The 20,366-nt window shown below is 42.6% G+C and overlaps 1 protein-coding gene and 1 long non-coding RNA gene across 4 annotated transcripts in view; both read left to right on the top strand.

The window, feature by feature from the left end:
• Positions 1-1,138: 1,138 nt before the first annotated feature.
• The window catches only part of pemt (phosphatidylethanolamine N-methyltransferase), a 200,400-nt gene continuing 181,172 nt past the window's right edge, over positions 1,139-20,366 (top strand). For 2 of the 3 annotated variants that reach the window (XM_042086130.1, XM_042086134.1), the window contains exons 1-2: positions 1,139-1,373; positions 2,997-3,104. In XM_042086130.1, the coding sequence (XP_041942064.1) occupies positions 1,296-1,373; positions 2,997-3,104 (186 nt within the window). In that variant the 5' untranslated portion in view covers positions 1,139-1,295. Of the gene's footprint in view, positions 1,374-1,520; positions 1,653-2,996; positions 3,105-20,366 lie in introns of those variants that run through there. The other variant, XM_042086133.1, reaches the window with a different exon arrangement.
• Positions 12,345-13,654, top strand: LOC121705257. Its single transcript, XR_006030746.1, has 2 exons — positions 12,345-12,377; positions 12,873-13,654. It is a non-coding gene; the product is annotated as an uncharacterized LOC121705257 (long non-coding RNA).

Raw genomic sequence — 20,366 nt, forward strand, 5'->3', positions numbered from 1 at the left:
TAAGTACTAGACGTGCCAGGGATTCTTTCATTCCTGTGGCTATTAACCTGAATCCACTTGATTGACATCTCTTGAATCTTTTATACAGTATGTAATTATTTATTTATTTATTCCTGCCCTTTTTAATTATGACAGATTTACCTGTGTACTGTCCTATCGGATTCTGTTCTGGTTTAAGGGGAAGGAGCGTCTCCATTGTTGTTGTGTGTCCTGTGTTGTGTTTACAATGTTGGCATCTGGCAGTGCTTTTCTGTGTACTGTATGTGTTAGACATTCTGCCACACACTAAATTTCCTTTTCTAAGGATAAATAAAGTGAAACTTGAACATGAACTTGACCTTGAGGCTCCAGAAACTGCAACAAAAACAACCTGGTCCAGCTTGGACCATAAAAAAATAACAAACTGTTCCAGCAAATCACTGACGAGACGCGCGTTTAGGGGAGTTTCAATTGCACGGGAGGAAGGGAGGGGGAGGGAGTAGCCAGCTAGCTCTCTGTTTTGTTTGAACGTCAACAGAAGTGATGTTACCCAACATCACTTAGAGCACCTTTAAATACACCCTAAATGTCCCATTTCTGCAACTACTCACACTCTCACACACACCTTCCTCTCTGTATGTTATATCATTTTCAGTTAATAAATCAATTTTCGATTGACTCACTCACTAGGCCCTTTCTATCTTTCACGTACAATCTTTTCTTTGGTTCTCCATTTCTAATTTTATTTAGACTCTACTCTAGGCCACTCAAGGCTACTCTAACCTATGACAGCACGGAATACCTGAAAATATTTCTATAGCTAATCTAGCTATAATCAGAGAATGTCTAATAAGGGCCGTAGACGGGATCTGCTACAACCTTGCATAACCTGGCCAAAATGAGAACACTGCTCATGCCTGTGGAGCTGGATGCTATGGCCTATATTTTCTTAAGGCTAAGGCTATTGGTTTATCTAAAGTTTAAACAGAGCAATAAAGAAAATGTGTTTAATTTGGCTGTCTTTTAGGAAAAGCTTACATTTTTTCCCTTTGCTGCTCATATATCCACATTTCCAAGACACGCATCGCGTGCATGTGAAATGGAATGGAATGAACAGTAAGATCTATGTAAACTACATTACCCAGAATGCCCAGGGAACTCAAAGGTCGAAGGCAAACTGTCATGTCTGCTGAATTGTCAGCTAAGTCGTAATAAGAACTCAAAGTGATTTCTTATTCACTGCTCCGAATAACCATTCACCTAAACGTGATTTATACTTAGTAACAGACTTCTGCTGTCATATCCGCGCGAATTTAATGAGCAGCGCGTGCAAGAGGTCTGAGGATACTGTCTTGGATTGTTGTGGAGGACTCAACAACGTGGATTACTCCAAGGTAACCGCCTGAGTCAAGAAGTGCTTTACTAGCTGGGGCTGCAGGATGAAAGGATCGCAAATAAACCTTTGTAATTGTTAGCAGGTTTTGTTTTATTCATAGGCTGCATAAGTTATGTTGCCAATTGATTCACTTCGTAACGAGTTGTTTACGTCTTCATTCCCTTGATTCTTGCCGTTGCCATGGTTATGCCCGAAGGAGTGACAGTTCCTCTTGGACACAGTTTTTAAAAAAATGTTTAATCATTTTGGCAAACTCACTCCTCCACGGCGAATTAGGGTAGGCTATGTTTTCACCTGTAGGCTACTTCAATCTCCTCAAGTGTTTTCACATTTTGTGTGATTTCAGCACAGCTCCACACAATATAAACACACACATCGGCCCGCGCTCACCTCTCCTACAGTTTCTTCTGTTAATACCTAAGTAATCTATGGTTATGGTTATGGTTATGGATTTAGCAGACGCCTTTGTCCAAAGCGACACATAAATACAAAACAACATAATAATATTTAAAATTGAACAGGGAACAGATTAAAATGTAGGTCAAATATAGTAAGGAGAATAGTTGTAGTACACAATAATATCAATTCAAGCAATAGCCTAATAAAAAGCAATGTAAAAAAGGGGAAAGGCAATAATAAAACAATAATGTCAATTCAATCAATAATATAAAAACAATGACATGCTAAGACTACATTAAGGAGAATATCAATAATGTCAAATTAATTAACAGCCCAATTAAAATAAAACAACAGATCTATGAAGAGAGTAAAGCAAATGCCTGTGACCACTGCAGACAGGCTACACTGAGAGAGGTCAGTCCTACAGTATTCTTCAACATATGGAAACCAACCTTGTTGTCTTGGAGGCTGTGTGCTTATTAAAGTTCAGTGTGTGGGAGTAGTTTACACTTCCAGTTTGCATCTTCATTCTTGTGACTGTAGCCAATAATAATACTTAGGCTGCTTAGTGTTGTTTGAAATTAGATGTGCACTCTCGTTCCCAGACGTTTGGTGTTAACGTGTCATCTCATAATATCCTCCCACTCCAAAGTACACCCGAGGCAAATAAATTATAACGCCAGACAATCGATGTAAATGTTTGTGTGACACAGACTATGAGACACTATTCTGTAAAAATGTATGCACTGCGCCAGTAAGCACACAATTCACACAGGGTGCTGCATGAAAGTGTACTCAAGTGTATTATGAGATGACACGTTAACACCAAACACGTTTTGGATTTAGTTTCAAATGTGTGTTTTGTGGTGGCGTGAAGAATCTTCTCAGTTCTGTTTGGTCTTGCAGGATGTCTCCTCTAATACCTCAAAATGTGAGAAATCGAGTTAGATGGAACCTAGCCTATTTTGTAACCTACCGAGAGAGAGCACCTACAAAGGAGAGTTGAACTTAAGAGTACATTAACATGGTGTACCCAGATGATGGATCTCATATTAAGTTGCTATAGATGTAGATGTGTGCCACACTCAGACAATGTGCTGCAGTCACACACAAACACAGACACACACACTCTCTCTTAGGCATCTGCTCAGAGTCTTCAGCTGTGTTGCCCTGGTCTGAAGTTACACTGGTGAGATGACCTTTGACCTCTGGTCCCTCTTAGGTGGACATGTCCGTCCTGTCCGATGTCTTCCAGCTGGTGGACCTGCTGGAACCGAGGTTTTGTGTTGCTGTGATTGCCATAATATTCAACCCGTTCTTCTGGAATGTGGTGAGTGACTAAGTATGCACACTGTGTGTGTGCGCGGTGGGAAAGTTAGTTATCGCATATCGCAAATGACCCGAATCACCTGACTGGACAGCAATGAGGTGGTTCACACCAGCGTAATGCATCATTATATAAAGTTCAGTGTTACTGAACTGAGAGAATATAGAGAGAGCTTTTGTTTCAAGGCACTGTTGCAGTTTTGCAGTTGCTAAGAGGAGGCATAGAATTGCAGTTGCTAAGAGGAGGCAGCAATTTCATAACAGTACCTTGAAACAAAATGGTTGCTCAGGGAATATAACACACACACACACACACTCTCTTTCTCTCTCTCTCTCTCTCTCTCTCTCTCTCTCTCTTTCATACACACACACACACACAGACAGTTACACACACCTATATGACACACACTCGCCATTTGTGTTCATTTTATGCGGTAAGCCCTCTACTGTATGCTGACTGCTGTCATCAGGGGCGCCTGCAGGAATTAATGCTATGGTACACCCATAAGCCCCCCCCCCCCCCCCCCCGCGCAAAAAAAATAAATAATAATCACGCGTGGATAATATTTGTCCATTTTCCTGGGTTTAGCCCCGTGCATCCACATGCAATAATACAACAACAACATCTACAATGACCTATTCATTTGGACAACTTGATACAGCCCTAAACAGGTTACCTTGTTTTGTTCTAGCGTACCGTGAAGTCTGGCTTTAAACAGCTGTAATGCAGTCTAACGTTCTGACAAGCACACCAATTGCCTACCTTGTTCTTGCCCATCTGGAATAACTCCTTTAGCTTTGCTGACTTCATACTTTCTGTTTTCGTTGTTTAAACTTGTGATATGCATGATGAGTATTGAGTTAGTGAATTAGCTCAACATTGTGTGCTGATTACCATATATAGATAGCGGAGTAAAATAAAATAACAAGTAGCTTAGTTGCATGCCTGCGTGAGTATTCTGTCTTCTGCTCAAACAAAATGTGTGCGTGTTAATTTTGATAACGTGTTCACTAAGTTAATAGAAAATTGTAAATAGCCTGATGGCATGCAGCTAATGGGATACTGTGCATAGTTAGGAAGGTATGGTGGGCCAATTTGGTGTGAATACACATTACACACACACAAGGGAAATTTTCTCTCGTTTTTGAGTAGCCTGATGGTATGCACAGTGCGTACAGACGTACACCTGCAGGCGCACCATGGCTGTCATGGTATGGGATCAGTCATTTCCGTCTTTTTCAAAGGCTTTCACCTGCTCTCCAGGGCCCTTAACCTAATGCCACTCTCTTCATTATAGCACAGTGGTATGGCCAAGCTGTTCAGCAGTCATTGTGTGCTCCATTGGGCTGTTAGTGTGTTGTAATGGGCAGGTTGATGTCTTTTTTCTGTCGGTGACAGCAGCATTTATAGCTAATGCAAATCCCATTCCCCTGGAACAGTTTATTTCAATTTTCCATTACGTAAAGAGAATCGTCAGGAGTTATGCAACATATGTGCAGAAAACCTCTAGCACAAACTTGTTCACTCAGTTTACTGGTAACTCTGAACTACCTGTCAACTAATTGTTCACTAACCATAAACCTCACACTGCCACCAAACCTAAACATACTGTATTTTCTGCATGGGCAAAGGCGATCACATGTGCTGAAATTCTGGGACTCTTTCATTAATTAATTTATAGGGATGCAGTGATTGTGAAATTCTGGGTCGATGTTGATACTGATGCATGAAATAAAATTTTGGCGGATAATCAATGCTAATATTTTTCTTTGTTTCTTTACTTGTTAATTATACCCTTTAGTAGAGTGGAAACAAAAAATATTCACAAACCAATTCACTTTCAGCAGAATTGATACAACATGACAGATAAACATCAGCCACTGCCATCGGTAAATGTCATGTGTCATGCCAGTATTAGTCAAGAAGGCCGATATTGGTTGATACTGATTTTGCCAATATATCGGTGCATCCCTTGTAATGTTGGCTGAATGCATTATTACACTGGCCCCCTGTGGGTATTGTTGAAGGGTACTGTAGTTGGTCTGTCCATCCATCCGTCTGTCTGGGTGTGTGTCTGGGTGTTTTGATTAGCGTGCTTTGGTGAGTACACTTTCATGCAGCACCCTGTGTGAATTGTGTGCTTACTGGCGCAGTGCATACATTTTTACAGAATAGTGTCTCATAGTCTGTGTCACACAAACATTTACATCGATTGTCTGGCGTTATAATTTATTTGCCTCGGGTGTACTTTGGAGTGGGTAAGACTGTTTTTAGCAGCAGGTTAACACATACTGTTGACTTGTGCTAGCTTAGCACCTGTGAACTCTGCAACTAGAAGGACTGGATGAAACGTGTTGAAAACGGTCTCCACTGATAAATATCACACTTACCACCTCTTTTAGACCACTGTATATTTGAATATGACCGTTAACTCATTCGATTGTCACTCAGCAACCATAGCATGAAATCAGAAAAATGTGCAGTGGTCTCTTAATTTTTTCCAGAGCTGTATAAAATATTGTAGGATATGTCAAAGCATGTCGGCATCAACCCTGACCTCTCCATCACCTTCAGCATACCCATGGTGTGTTATGACCCATCCTCCCCAGTCGTAAATTTTTGACGAGTCATTGCGCTGCCGAGCAACCAGTGCTAACACAGTGAAGAGTGTGTTTCCCTGAGTCACACCTGCCTGCTGATTACGTAACACCTATAATGGGCCCTCTGTGTGCGGTGTCCTTTGTGATCGACTTCACATGAAAAGAGCTCCCCATGTCTCTGGGAGTCAAATTATTAGCCACCGTCATACACCCCCATCACAATAAGCAACTGTTCCAATTGCGGTTATTTTTCTCCCTTAGGCTTTTGTGCACCCAGAGCACCAGCTCCTCTCTCTCTCTCTCTCTGGGCTGGGCCCGAGTCGACTCTCAGGGTCATTTAAATATTAATACTGGCTCTGGTTGCTCTGTTGTCACAGTGAGGACTGAGTTGACCTCGCTGGTTGTGCCGTGTTGGTAGAAAGCAGTGGTATGTGTTTTTTTGTTCTTTAGGTGCTGTGGAAAACTGTAAGGTGATGCCCAAGACAGGACACTTTGCTTTTACATTGGTGGTTTTGGAGAATTGGGGTGGAACATGATATTAACCATAGGGTCATTCCACGTCAATTCAACCAGGGCCCACGCACTTAGGTCTCAAAAAATTCTGAAAAAATGACCAGGTGTACCTATGTTACCCAGGAGACACACTGTAAAATTACTCTTATGTAAGATCAATACTTTCCAAGATACAGCCAGTTTTACAGGGGGTTGTCGATTTTGTTCGGCCTCTTTTTTTTGTCAAAGTTCACAAGCCCACAGCGCAAGAACTAAACCATGTAGGAGGCTCAAATTTTGCATGCTGGTACATAAATAGGAATAGTATGTAGCAAAATCGTCACGTTTGGTCTGGATAATCCTGCATGGCCATAGCTGTTTGGTTCTCATTTTCAGAGCACCCAAACACCTTGTGGGAATATACAAAGATTTTTTAAATATTTTTTTCTTTATTCTCCATGATCTTTCGATTTTAAAACACCAATTTGACTTGTCTTATGCAAATCTTTCTTTTTCACTTTCCACCCTGAACATGGGCAAAATGCCCCATTGACATCAATATGTTTTATATAGTCACCACACTGCCACCTGCTCTATACAAAACATATTGATGTCAATGGTGCATTTTGCCCATGTTCAGGGTGGATAATAAAAAAGAAAGATTTGCATAAGACAAGTCAAATTGGTGTTTTCAAAAAGAAGGGATCATGGAGAATAAAGAAAAACATATTTAAAAATTCTTTGTATATTCCCACAAGGTGTTTGGGTGCTCTGAAAATGATAAGCAAAATGGTTTTTCAGACATGTGAGGTCTGCTGTTCAGACCCTGAAGGGATTTGTTTTCTGTTCATTGCTTTTTGTGAGAGTGTTTCTACTTATCTCAGTAAGGAAAATAAATCAAGAGCCTATGTTGAGTACAAATATGTCTTCTGAAGGCTTAAACAGAGCCCAGCCAAAAACTCCAATACAATTTGTATCAACTTTGAGGGACAGCTATGACCATGCAGGATTATCCAGACCAAACGTGACAATTTTGCTACATACTATTCCTATTTATGTACCAGCATGCAAAATTTGAGCCTCCTACATGGTTTAGTTCTTGCGCTGTGGGCTTGTGAACTTTGACAAAAAAAAGAGGCCGAACAAAATCGACACCCCCCTCCCCCTGTAAAACTGGCTGTATCTTGGAAAGTATTGATCTTACATAAGAGTAATTTTACAGTGTGTCTCCTGGGTAACATAGGTACACCTGGTAATTTTTTCAGAATTTTTTCAGAATTTTTTGAGACCTAAGTGCGTGGGCCCTGTGTCCTCATTCAATCAGATTGGGAGTACATCAGGAAGTGGGGTTACCAGAGGTTGAGAGTGACTGCACTCACAGTTGCAAGCTTAGGATTCACCCTAAAACAGACACTTACATACGTATTCCCTGACTTTGAAATGATATTTAGCCTCGAGCAGGACCACTTACCACCCGTTTTGAACTGACACTTAACTGTTTAACGGCATTCACTGATGCACTTATTCTTACTGTACTCTACCGTTTTTAAATTGTCCTAAAATTGTTGAGATAATTGCTTTAAAAACGTACACTGTTTGCGATGTTGTTAGTCGCTTTGGTTAAAAATGCGTCAGCCAAATGTAATGTAATGTAATATGGTAATCTCATAACCAGATGCTCTTCGGCCATAAAGTAGTTCTTTTCCTATATATATAGTTGCCATGTTCCAGTGTGTTTTACCTTTAAGAGGATGTCTGGGTAATGTGAATATGATCTATTGGGGAGGTAAACAAAGGACGCAGAAGATTCAGTATCTTGTGTGTGTTCTTTGAAATGTCTGGGAGTTCACAATTGTGAGTCTTTGCAGGAAGCTACAGACCTGGAGATCAGTAATTAAGTTGGTTTTACAAACAGCATGTGTATGGGAGTCATTGTTGTCTCCATTGGCATGTGTGAGGTTGTGAGACATCTGTCAATTGCTTTTGTCTCACAGTCAATACGCGAGACTTTAGAGCCATTATTATGCTATGATATGCTACATTATGCTATATAATGCTATGTTATTCTACGTTATGCTAGCCTGGGTTTCCCCTGCCTTATGCGTGCAATTTTATTCACGCTGCTAGGCAGCCTGGATTCCATGGATCCGATTTTCACCTCAACGAAGGAACCATCTCAATGAGCCAGGCTAACGTTATGCTGCATTATTCTATGTAATGTTACGTTATGCTGTGTTATTCTATGTAACTAGTGCAGTGCGTTATTCTATGTAATGTTACATTATGCTACGTTATTCTATGTAATGCTATATACAGTAATCAGGGGTGTGATTTTTCCGTTTTTTTTCGACCTAAAAATGAGACCCACGCAATTCGTATAGATCCGCTGATTTTTATTATTTAATTTTTTTTTGGGGGGGGGGGTCACTCCGTGCTACGTATATTTTCCTTTTTTTTTTTACCTTTGCCAATCACACCCCTGAGTAATGCTATCTTGCACTACACTGTCCTTACAGTGTATGCAAATGGAGGGATGCTTGTGACTGTGGGGCACTCAAAAGTTCTGATAGGGAATCAATTTGATCTGGAGTCAATTAGAACCGGTTCAGGTCGAATAGTAGGATCTCTGACAAAGGGTAATCCCTGGTCCTCCAGTTTGGGGGTTGAGTGGAATGACTGTATTCATTGGTTGAGCCTAACAGGGGGCTACACCCGGCACATAAGTGTTCCGTTCGCGTAGTGTCTTCTGTAACAATTAGCTTCCACTATGATCAATGGAACTGGCTACACCAGACGTGAAAGCAGTGCATATGTAAAAAAAAAAAAATAGATAAGTGTTCTAAAACTATTTTTTTTTTAAAATATATATATTTTTGGGGGCTTTTATGCCTTTAATTTGACAGAATATAAGAGAGTGACAGGAAGTGAGTGGGAGAGAGATGGGGTGGAAATGGGAAATGACCCGGGCAGGACACGAGCACGGGTCCCCGTGGGCGCATGGATCAGAATGTGGAACGGGCACTGTAACTAGTTACACCATAGCACTCCCCACCGAAAGCTTCAGTTATGCCCACGGTCAGGTGTAGCCTGCCTGTAAGGCTAACAACTTCACCTCAGGAAAAAAGCAGTTGCAGACCTTGGCTATTAGACACATTCCCTGCTCCAGACCCAACCTGTAGAGTAACAGTGGTTCTCTGTGCTTTTAACAGTGCAGTTAGAGCCGGATTCCACTACCACCCCACAACAGCAGCCAATCAGCACATGCTAATGATTTTCAGAAGGCCATGCTCGGAGCGGAGGATGGGGGGGGGGGGGGGTGGAGAGAGGGACAGGAGGAGTGCGAAGTCAGACGGGGACACGCCATTGGCTGCGTGTGTTATGCAATCAGTTGGGGAAGTTTGACGCAGTGGGTTACTAGTGGGTGTGGGGACTGGAAACGCGCTCAGCAGGTCTCCGTTGGGGTGGGGTGAGGTGGGATGAGGAGGGGTGAGGTCGAGCCAGGCGCCGTCGGTTGGATGTGTGGATCTCAGATGGTTTATTCATAGAGGCTCTCTGTGGGGAAAGTGGAGGGAAGTCGTGACTCCAGTTGTGAGATTCTCACTTTTCTCATTTCACTCTTAAGCACTTAGTGCGGAGTTTGAGTGTTGTGCTTGCTCTGGGTGGGTACATTAAATGCAATCTCAGGCAGATTCTGAGTTCCAGTACTGAGAATTTATCAAGATGTATGTGCGGCCCAGAGTTTTCCTGGAATGAGCCGTAGACATGTGTCCATACACTAAACACCACACATCTACTCACACACATTCAGTCAGGAGATACGCGTACACATGCACACCCACACACATTCTACACACACTCACACCCACACACTTTCACTTTGCAGACACCACACACACACACACAGACACGTCCATCACAAACTATACAGACACTCTACATCATCTGTGTTAAGCAGCAGTAGAGCAACAGTCATTGGGAAAAGGAAAAGTATGTGGCCCCTACAAACCACATATCTTCACATTCACGTCATTCATGTGTGGCCACACACAAGATGAGGAAAACCAGGATAAGGGCATTTATCAACACCAAAGATTCTAGAGCATTCTGGCAAGCCTTTATCAACACCAAAGATTCTAGTGCATCTTCGGCCAGTGCATAGCAAATATTAAAAAGAAAACCGTAAAACAGGAATAAATTAATTCATTAAATAGTGGAGAACGAAAGGAGAGAAATAAGCAATATATACATAATTTACCATCTTAGCACACACACACTTTATGAGTTCAGGGACCTGATGGCCCAGGGGAAAAAAAAAAGTATATTTGTCCTGCTCTTGAGGCACCTTTATCTCCTGCCAGAGGGCAGTAGGTTGAACAGGTGCTGTCCTGGGTGTGAGGGGTTGGCAGTGATTGCCCTAGCTCTCCTGAGACACCGCATGCTAGCGATGTCTTCTAGCGAGGGTAGGGGAATTCTAGTGATGTATTGTGCTGTCTTTATGACCCTCTGCAGGTTCTTTCTGTCCGCCACAGTGCAGTTGGCATACCAAGCCGTAATGCAGTACATACGGGCGCTCTCGATGGTGCTGTGGTAAGGCAGTGCCGGCCCGAGCCTTTTGGGGGCCCTAAGCAGAATTTGATTTGGGGGCCCCACAACGCGGAGTCACCTGTGCTTGGCGATAATTGACAACTTCACACTATAATGTCATATTATAAATTAATACAGTGAGGTTATGTATTAATACAGTGACTGATTATGAACTACTGTCCCCCTGGACACAGATGCATAAGGACTCGGTAGGCTCATTCAGTAATCCATCCTTGCTCACATGCCAAAAATGTTTTAGGGCTCCGCTCTAGACTTCTGGCCCCATGTGCTTGGTAAACCAATGTATTAATATAGTTGTTATTTATACCAACCCTGTCACCTTTTAATCTTAGAGGGTACTAAAATCTAATAATGCAACGGATCATCATTGATCCGTGATCCGTTCGGATCAATTATTTCGGTTCGGCACACACATGATCCGCGGATTGATTTCTGAAAAAACAATTGTGCGCATGTTCATTCCACACACAGCGCGGTCTTGGCGAGCGGAGGAATGGAGGAGCTTGAACGCCCCGCGTCATTTAAATCCCCTGTTTGGGAGCATTTTGGTTTCCCTGTCAAAGGTAATGATGAAGGAAAGAGGTTAGTGGATAAAACCGTGACGGTGTGTAGGCACTGTGGCACTAGAAAGCCATACAACAGTGGAAACACATCTGCCATGGCCACGCATTTGCAGCGACATCACCCCGGTGTTTCACTGACAGGAGTGAAACCGAAAGCGGCTCAACAACCGCTTATCACCGCGGCATTTAAACAGCCCCTTCCTGCACAATCCGACGCTATCGGTGTGTTTATAGCTGCAGACGTGATGCCATATTCAGTTGTGAAAAACGAGGGTTTTAAATACATGCTGAGCGTGCTCGAGCCACGTTACAACATCCCGTCGCGCACCCACTTCAGCGAAAAGATTGTGCCAGATCTTTATGAGCAGGAGAAGAAAAAAGTTGTGGATGAACTATCTGTAGCACCCTCTTTTGCACTCACAACAAACGGGTGGACGTCGAGGGGAACGGTGAGCTATGTGACAGTAACAGCTCACTTCATCACCACAGACTGGGAGATGCTGCAGACACGCCCCCTCTACGAAAGTCACACAGGCAGTCATCTTGCGCAGGTACTGACACAAGCAGTGGAGGAATGGAAGATAAAGAGGCCCACTACTAATATCCCAGTCACAACTGATAATGCCAAAAATCAAATAAATGCAGTGAATGAGGCAGGACTGGGCCCACAGATAGGGTGCTTTGCATATGTAGTGAATTTGGCATCACAGAAGGGAATCTCAGTCAATAGGATGGACCGCCTCCTTGGGAGGATCAGGAAGGTGGTTTCCTACTTCCACAGAAGCACAACAGCTGCTCATGTGCTTAAGACAAGGCAAGAGATGCTAAAGCTGCCTACTCATAAGCTCATACATGATGTCCCAACAAGGTGGAATTCCACTTATGATATGTTGGAGCGTTATCTGGAGCAGCAGGCAGCTATATACTCTGCATTGACCGACAAGACCCTAAAGAAAAATGTCAAAGACATCATAACCCTCTCTGATGATGTGAGAGTGGCAGAGGAGGTCCTCCAGGTGCTTAAACCCCTTAAAACTGTTACATCTCTGCTGAGCACTGAAACTTTGCCATCTGTGTCAATGATCCTGCCGCTGAAAACAAGGATTCTACAATCCATGGCTCCAAGTGTGGAAGACAGCACCATCACTCAAGATGTCAAGACTGCCATTAGAGAGGACCTGAAGCCCAGATACACTTCACCCCCTACTCTACAGGACTACCTTCACAGATCTACTGCCCTGGATCCCAGGTTCAAGTCCCTGTCTCACATAGACCCTGACCTACGCCAGAGGACATACAGTGACCTCACCACTGAGATTGTGAGCAGTCTGGCCACTGAAGACTGTGATGAGGTAAAGAAAAAAATATTATTTAAAAATGATCAATTTAAATCTACATACATTTTTTATTTTCAGTAATAATGGCATTCATTAAATGTTATTGCCACATTTTTCATGTCTATGAAACATGAAAATAAATAATAGGTTTAATTAATCTATTCTTTTCTGCAGGGTCAAGCTGCAGAGCCAACAGGAGCAAACTTGGACACATCTCCTCCACAAAAGAAGTCGGCGATGGCAGAGCTTTTTGGAGAGACCTTTGCCAGCAAAGACATGGACAGCAAGACTCCTGCTGACATCATCAAAGAGGAGGTGGCATTCTACCTGGCAGCAAGCAGCATTCCAGTGGATGGTGATCCACTGACATGGTGGAAAAGCAATGAGTGTACCCTCATATTGCTAAGATGGCAAGATGCTATCTCGCTGTGCCAGGCTCTTCAGTTCCTTCCGAGAGAGTGTTCTCAACAGCAGGGGACATAGTGACTGCAAAGAGGTCCACACTCTCCCCAGACAATGTAGACACCCTTGTTTTTTTGAAAAAGAATTTGAAATTATAAGCTCATGTATGCTTTGTTTTCTTTCTTTAATTCTTCTTTGATGATGTGGACGTAGGCTTTATGTCACTCTCATAAAGCTATTGTTTCAAGGAAGATGATGTGCGTTCTTATGTTGCACTTTAAGTTGTTTTTTATTAATGGTCATTGGTCCATGTTTAAAGAAAGGAGATGTGCCTTTTTATGTTGCACTTTAAGTTGTTTTTTTATTAATGGTCATTGGTCCATGTTTAAAGAAAGGAGATGTGCCTTTTTATGTTGCACTTTAAGTTGTTTTTCATTAATAATGTTGAAAAGAAGATATTAATTGTGCACTTTAAGTTGATTTTATATTGCTAATAAACAAAAAGACACAACTTATGTTTGTCGATTTTTTTTTTTTTTTTTTTTTGCTGATCCGAAAAATGATCCTATCCGTGACTCTGATCCGAGGAACAATCCGAACCGTGAGTTTTTTTTTATCCGTTGCACCCCTACTAAAATCACAGATTTATTTTAAACACATATTCAAAGTGAAGCACTAAGGGTGGTTTACTGAAGTTGAATTGACAAATAACAAAATACAACAGTATTTGTATTTGTTGTAAACAAGTACATCAGTTTAATGACTTGTTTTTCAACAGATTTGCAGAACAAATCCGCAAATGTGCATTAAATGAGCAATCTTCAACTACAAAATAAAACCAAAATAGACAAACATTAATAATCAAAAATAAAATGTCCCAAAAAATAGATACTTATTCCTGGGTCATTCCACGTCAATTCAACCAGGGTCCACGCACTTAGGTCTCAAAAAATTCTGAAAAAATTACCAGGTGTACCTATGTTACCCAGGAGACCCACTGTAAAATTACTCTTATGTAAGATCAATACTTTCCAAGATACAGCCAGTTTCACAGGGGGAGGGGGGTGTCGATTTTGTTCGGCCTCTTTTTTTTGTCAAAGTTCACAAGCCCACAGCACAAGAACTAAACCATGTAGGAGGCTCAAATTTTGCATGCTGGTACATAAATAGGAATAGTATGTAGCAAAATCGTCACATTTGGTCTGGATAATCCTGCATCGTCATAGCTATCCCTCAAAGTTGATACAAATTTTATTGGAGTTTTTGGCTGGGCTCTGTTTAAGCCTTAAGAAGACATATTTGTACTCAACATAGGCTCTTGATTTATTTTCCTTACTGAGATAAGTAGAAACACTCTCACAAAAAACAATGAACAGAAAATAAATCCCTTCAGAAAATAAATCCCCCTGGCTTATATTAGATCATGACAGCTAGCTAGCTACCTCAAGCACAAAACATTCTGTAAATAATCATGCAAACATACCTGTATCTTGCTCGTTGTTCTCCTTCTCTGTCATTTTCTTCTTTCTGTTTTCGGCACCAGAGGGATACGTCCTTTTTTGTGACTTGTCTTAACATTGCTGTCTCTTCCGATTTTTGAACTTGATGCAGTGTCTGCACGAATTGTCTATGCCATAGACTGTATATATAGAACTATGGTCTATGCACCCGAGGTGTCTATGCGTGTGACTCAAAGGCTGGCAGACACAGTAGAGGTAGGCAGGCATATTGATCGTGAAATCAGAATTTTCTTGTTTTGAATGATTAATTGTTTCATTTATTCATTCATTGATGTCACTTGTTTACGTTATTTATTATGTAAAAAAAAAAAAAAACTGTACAGGGAGTACAGGAGAGGGCTCAGCACACAGCCCTGGGGAGAACCTGTGCTGAGGGTCAGGGTGGAGGAGCAGGTGGTGCCTACCTTTACCGTTTAAAGCAACACCAAAGAACTTTTCCTCTGTCGCACGCACTATTTGTTTATCCAGCACCGGCTTTGGAAATAACGATGTCCACAGACAAGGTAGAATATGTTGCATGATTTCATGAAAATACGATGTATTGCGACATCAGATGCAAGTCAAATTTGTAGTTTCTTATGTCTCATTCCATCGAACTACAGATCCGCTACCCAATCTGGCAAACTTACATAGTGCTATAGCCGCTAGAGGGCCGCGAAGCGAATGCAGAAGTGCCGTTTACCCTGTTACAAGTTGAAACTGAAACAATAATAATACACTGAAACAATTTTGGAAACATTATTTTAAGGTACAAAAAACTCTTTGGTGTTGCTTTAAGGGCGGTTAGTCAGGAAGTTCTTGGTCCAGGCACAGGCGGAGGGGGGGGGCGATGTTGGTCAGCTTGTCCACCAGGATGTCAGGGATGATGATGTTGAATGCCGAGCTATGTGAGGGGAGCATTCTAGCGAGCATTCTAGCAAACCTTTATCAACACCAACGATTCTAGAGCATTCTAGCAAGCCTTGATCAGCACCAAAGATTCTTGAGCACTCAAATATCTTTCAGCATCAATCTGATTGGTATGGACAGATCCGCATGTTTTTTTTTTCTGCATATGTTGTTAGGTCACTTGTTTTTTTTTTTTTAGCACAGCTCCTAGAGGGCTCAAGATATTTATGACAAGACCACAATCACATCTAAGCAAGTGTTACACAAAGCACTACCCCCTAGGACTGTGGGTTGAGGAATCACTATTCAGTCCAACGCCTTTGAAGTTTTGATGTAAACACACAGCCTAGTCGTCCACATTTAGTGGTCATATGTAAGGCATAACGCCCGCCGAGGTGTCCTGTTATACGGAATTAATGGACGAGGGCGAGGGGCAAAAAAAACTCCCCGATGCGCAGCGGTTAGCTCACGTCACATAGGCGAAATGTAGTCTTTCTCGTTATGTCTTTTTCACAAATTCTAGCCGAAGAATCATACTCGTAACATGAAAATTTATATTAAAAATTCACAGACAACATATGTTGACATTCATGGCAAAATTCACTAACAATTTTTCAATCTAGAGGTCCAGCGGGTATAGCGGAAGGGGCGGGACTTACCAGCTCTATAGCATGGACAGTTAGCTTGTTTACAGTTGATTCCATTGTTGCGAAGCCTGCAACCAAAGATTCTAGAGCGCTACAACCGTCTACCTACTATGGTTGTTATAGTTACTATTCATAAGCGTTGATATGGAACGGTGTCCAGTTATTCAGAATTAAAAGCCACCCCTCCAGCCAATCAGAAAAGAGTATTTCTTCTCTCCGGGTGATAAGAGGGGATAGCTGTAGGTCAAGGATGGGGTGGTGGTGCTGGTGGTGGTCGTGGGGGGATCCAAAGTGCACAGATGCTGGACTTGTGATGGAGAGTCACATGAGAGGAGTCATCGGGGTCTTTACACCAACTACTTTTCCTCCTGATCACCATTGCATGGGCGTCCACTGTTTGCCTGCCTGCCACTGATGCGTGTATATAGTGTGTGTGTGTGTGTGTGTGTGTGTGTGTGTACGTGCGTGTACGTGCATGCGTACACGTCCTGTCCATATGTCTCTGCTGATGGAGAACCCATGACGCACACCGCTGCTGCCTGACACCAGATGGGGGGATAGTTTCCTCACGGTTCACAGAGTGAGCATGAACACATACACACACACACACTCTCTCTCTCTCTCTCTCTTTCACATCAGACACTATACTCGCTCTGTCACTCGGGGGGGTTGTAGGAACGCGTCCCAGTGTGAGTGAATGCCGCCTCTCACCATGCCCATGTGGTCCTCAGTGTGTTGACAACACACTGGTTGAACTGATGTGGAATGACCCGGAGAGAGAGAGAGAGAGAGAGAGAGAGAGAGGGGGAGAGAGAGAGAGAGAGAGAGAGGGAGGAGAGAGAGAGAGAGAGAGAGAGAGAGAGAGAGAGAGAGAGAGAGAGAGAGAGAGAGAGGGGAGAGAGAGAGAGAGAGAGAGAGAGAAAGAGGGCAGGGGTTTTCGGAGGGCTGATAGAGGGATGGAGGGCAGAGTGTGCTCTTAAGATTAACAAAGTAGAGACTCATCTGGTGTGTGTGTGCGTGCGTGTGTACAGAACTTCCGATGAATGTGTGTCTGTGTTGTTGGGTATGCTCATGTTCCTTGATCACTTTTGTGTAATGAGGGAAAAGTGTGTCCTCCTATCAAAGTTGTGTGTGTGTGTGTGTAGGGAACAGGGTGTGTGTGTGTGTGTACGCAGGGTCGCACCAAATCAGAGAAGATGTAATTGCTTTACTTTTTCAACACACACTTGTTGATGCATAAGCTCAAAATAGCAGCATTTCATCCTCACATACACACACTTATATAAAATATACACACAACACACACCACACACACAAACACACACACAATAGATGCACGGTGCAGATGTGTCTGATTATTTAACTAAGATGTCACTTCATTATGTAAACAGTGCTCATCAACGCCCGTCCCTGCCCACTCTACAATTGCGTGCCCGCAGCTGAACCACAAGCACAGTTGAATGGATTTAACTGATTTGCACATTAAAAATAATAAAAGTTTACTGATCATACATGATAACAGGATGTCAACAAGTAGCGGCATACAGAGTATGCCTAGTAGTTCCACTTAAAAGAAAAATACTCAAACAATTTACTGCACATAGATTAGGGCTATGACTTAGGGAAGTGGACGTCATGGAAAGTGTGGAAGTGGACGTCATGAAACATACGATATTAGAAAGGCAAACATTTGCTTTTGACATAGTAGCCTGCAATGAAGAAAACTGATGCTCTTAATACTGATTCAGCTGTCTCTGAAAGTTTCTATAATTGGTGCATTTAACCGGAATTTGGATTGCACCTGTTTTTAACAGACGGAAGTTTTTCACCGCAAAACAGACATGCGCTGTTTTCATACATAGGGCTGAGAAGTAGTGATGCACCAATATATCGGCAGGCTATCGGTATCGGCTGATATGGGCCTTTTTTGCTGCCATCGACCATCTGGGAAACGGCCCATATTAGTGGCCGATATTTACAAATATGCTGGCCACGACTAAATCGCTGATAAGCGTCGCCAAACTATTCTAAGAGTGCAGATCTGAACACTTTCCATAGGGAGTAGCGGAGGGATATGCAAGATTAAAGTTCTTTTCTTCTCTGTCCAGGGCCTACATTTCACTGCGGGATTGCGGATTGTTCAAGTCCTGCAACTCTAGCCATCATAATGCGAGAAATTCCTGCATACACTTTTACAGCCTGTCTGATGATGTTAATCTAATCATGAAGTGGCATGAATGCGGTGCTATTGACCAGATGGATCAACTACCGAGTTGAATTGAACATAGCCTCACGCAGACACACACACACACACACACGGACACACAAACACACACACACACACACACACACACACACACACAGAGAACCACTTTGCGCTTACACAAATAGGCTACGCAACCATGACAAACTTTTACATCTGGAGAGAGCTCCTTGCTAGCCTGGCCATTTGCCATCCCCTTGGTATGCTGCGCTTCTGCAAGGGTCTGGGATCTCGGCTATTGACGAACGTTTGCAAGCTGGATGCGTGGACTCTGTAGAAGTTTGAAACGATTGGATCTGATTTCACCCAATCGCTAACGTTTGGCCGTGACATATGTTATGCGCCAGCTCGATCGTGAAGTAAGCTACACTGCAACTCTCAGAAATTGCGTGTGCTACAACAACCATTCCCCACCAGAGCGAACAAGATGGATGTAAATGACCATGCCAGCTTTGCGATACAAATGTAAGAGTTAGTGGAAGAATAGCAAATAGCAGATTACTATTCAACAGTAAGGTTGAAGATAACATATTGTAACGCCGATGAGAAGTTAGGAGACGGGGAGGCTGATATTCCAAAACTCTGGTAGTTTATTTCCTATAGATGTACAGGCTAGTGCACGGGCAACAGGAGGTGTCCACTACAAAACAACAAACGGATCGCTGATAAATCACGGTCTCAATCACTCGTCATTCACACTCATCGGCTAACACAACACAACACAACTCACTTGCACGTAATCCACTTCTACTAAACTTACTAGACGTCTTAGAACCCCCTATTCTATTCCCTCCCCTTATCAATCGCTAACCTATCTGAACCCCTAAATATTCCCTCCCGGACACCTCCCCTCAATCAAAACACATCAGAACTCATTGACACATTCTATGACACAGGAGGGAGAGGGAGACGCAAACACTCGCACACACGCACGCACACACACACACACACACACACACACACACACACAAACGCCGGGAAAACAGAAGACACAGGGGAACACAGGGGAAAGCCCAACACGGGGGCAAATAGCCTCGGCGCTACAATATCATCACAATTGTCAAAGCTAGATGTGATCATTGAAAACACGCCGCTTTGTTCATAACGGCATCTGCCGCACATGCTGTAATTTAATATCGAGGCTACTGCGCGATACAAATCAAACGTTTCCCAAATCCCGTAGGGAGTAGGGACACAACATCTTTGCCCGAAATAAAATGTGTTAAACACTCCTTTTGTTCGGACTTCAATTCCTGAATATTTGGAAGCGTAGCCAGCACGGACTGAATTGCTTCATTAACTTATGCCATTGCCAACTCCTTGAGGACTACAATTCAAACACAGCGCAGAATCTCGACGTCGTCTCTGACAACTCCCGCCTCCTGCTCGCTGATTGGCTCGGAGTCGAACTCTCCGTTGCGAGCGAGGCCAATGGCCGGAATCCCAGACGGAGTCGTGGAGGGAGATGCAAATCGAGCGGAAGTACGTAGGAAGGCAAGGCCAGGCTAGCTCTTTGCTAACTATCCCGCTAGCTCAGGTCACGCCTGTCAGTATTGCTCACTAAAATCATGATGTCAAAATGAACATTGCAAGACAATTATCTCTTCTATGATCCCAAAAAGATTTTCTTCGACTTCTTCATTTTTTGAACATTTATTTTAAAGTACCCACCCTCTCCATTATTGAAAAGTTGATTACATTTCTATGCTAAAATGTTCAATAACACTTTACTTGACAGTATTGACATAAGAGTGACATGACACTGTCATGACACATGAACCCTAAACCTAACCCTAATCCTAACTTGTTATGACAAAAACCGAATGATACTTAATAACAGAAGCGTTATGTCATAAAAATTTATGACTTGTTTATGACACGTTCATGACAGTGTCATGTCACTCTTATGTCGATACTGTCAAGTAAAGTATAACCAAATGTTCTGTTA

The sequence above is a fragment of the Alosa sapidissima genome, chromosome 3 (genome assembly GCF_018492685.1).
Source record: "Alosa sapidissima isolate fAloSap1 chromosome 3, fAloSap1.pri, whole genome shotgun sequence".
Lineage (NCBI taxonomy): Eukaryota > Metazoa > Chordata > Actinopteri > Clupeiformes > Clupeidae > Alosa > Alosa sapidissima.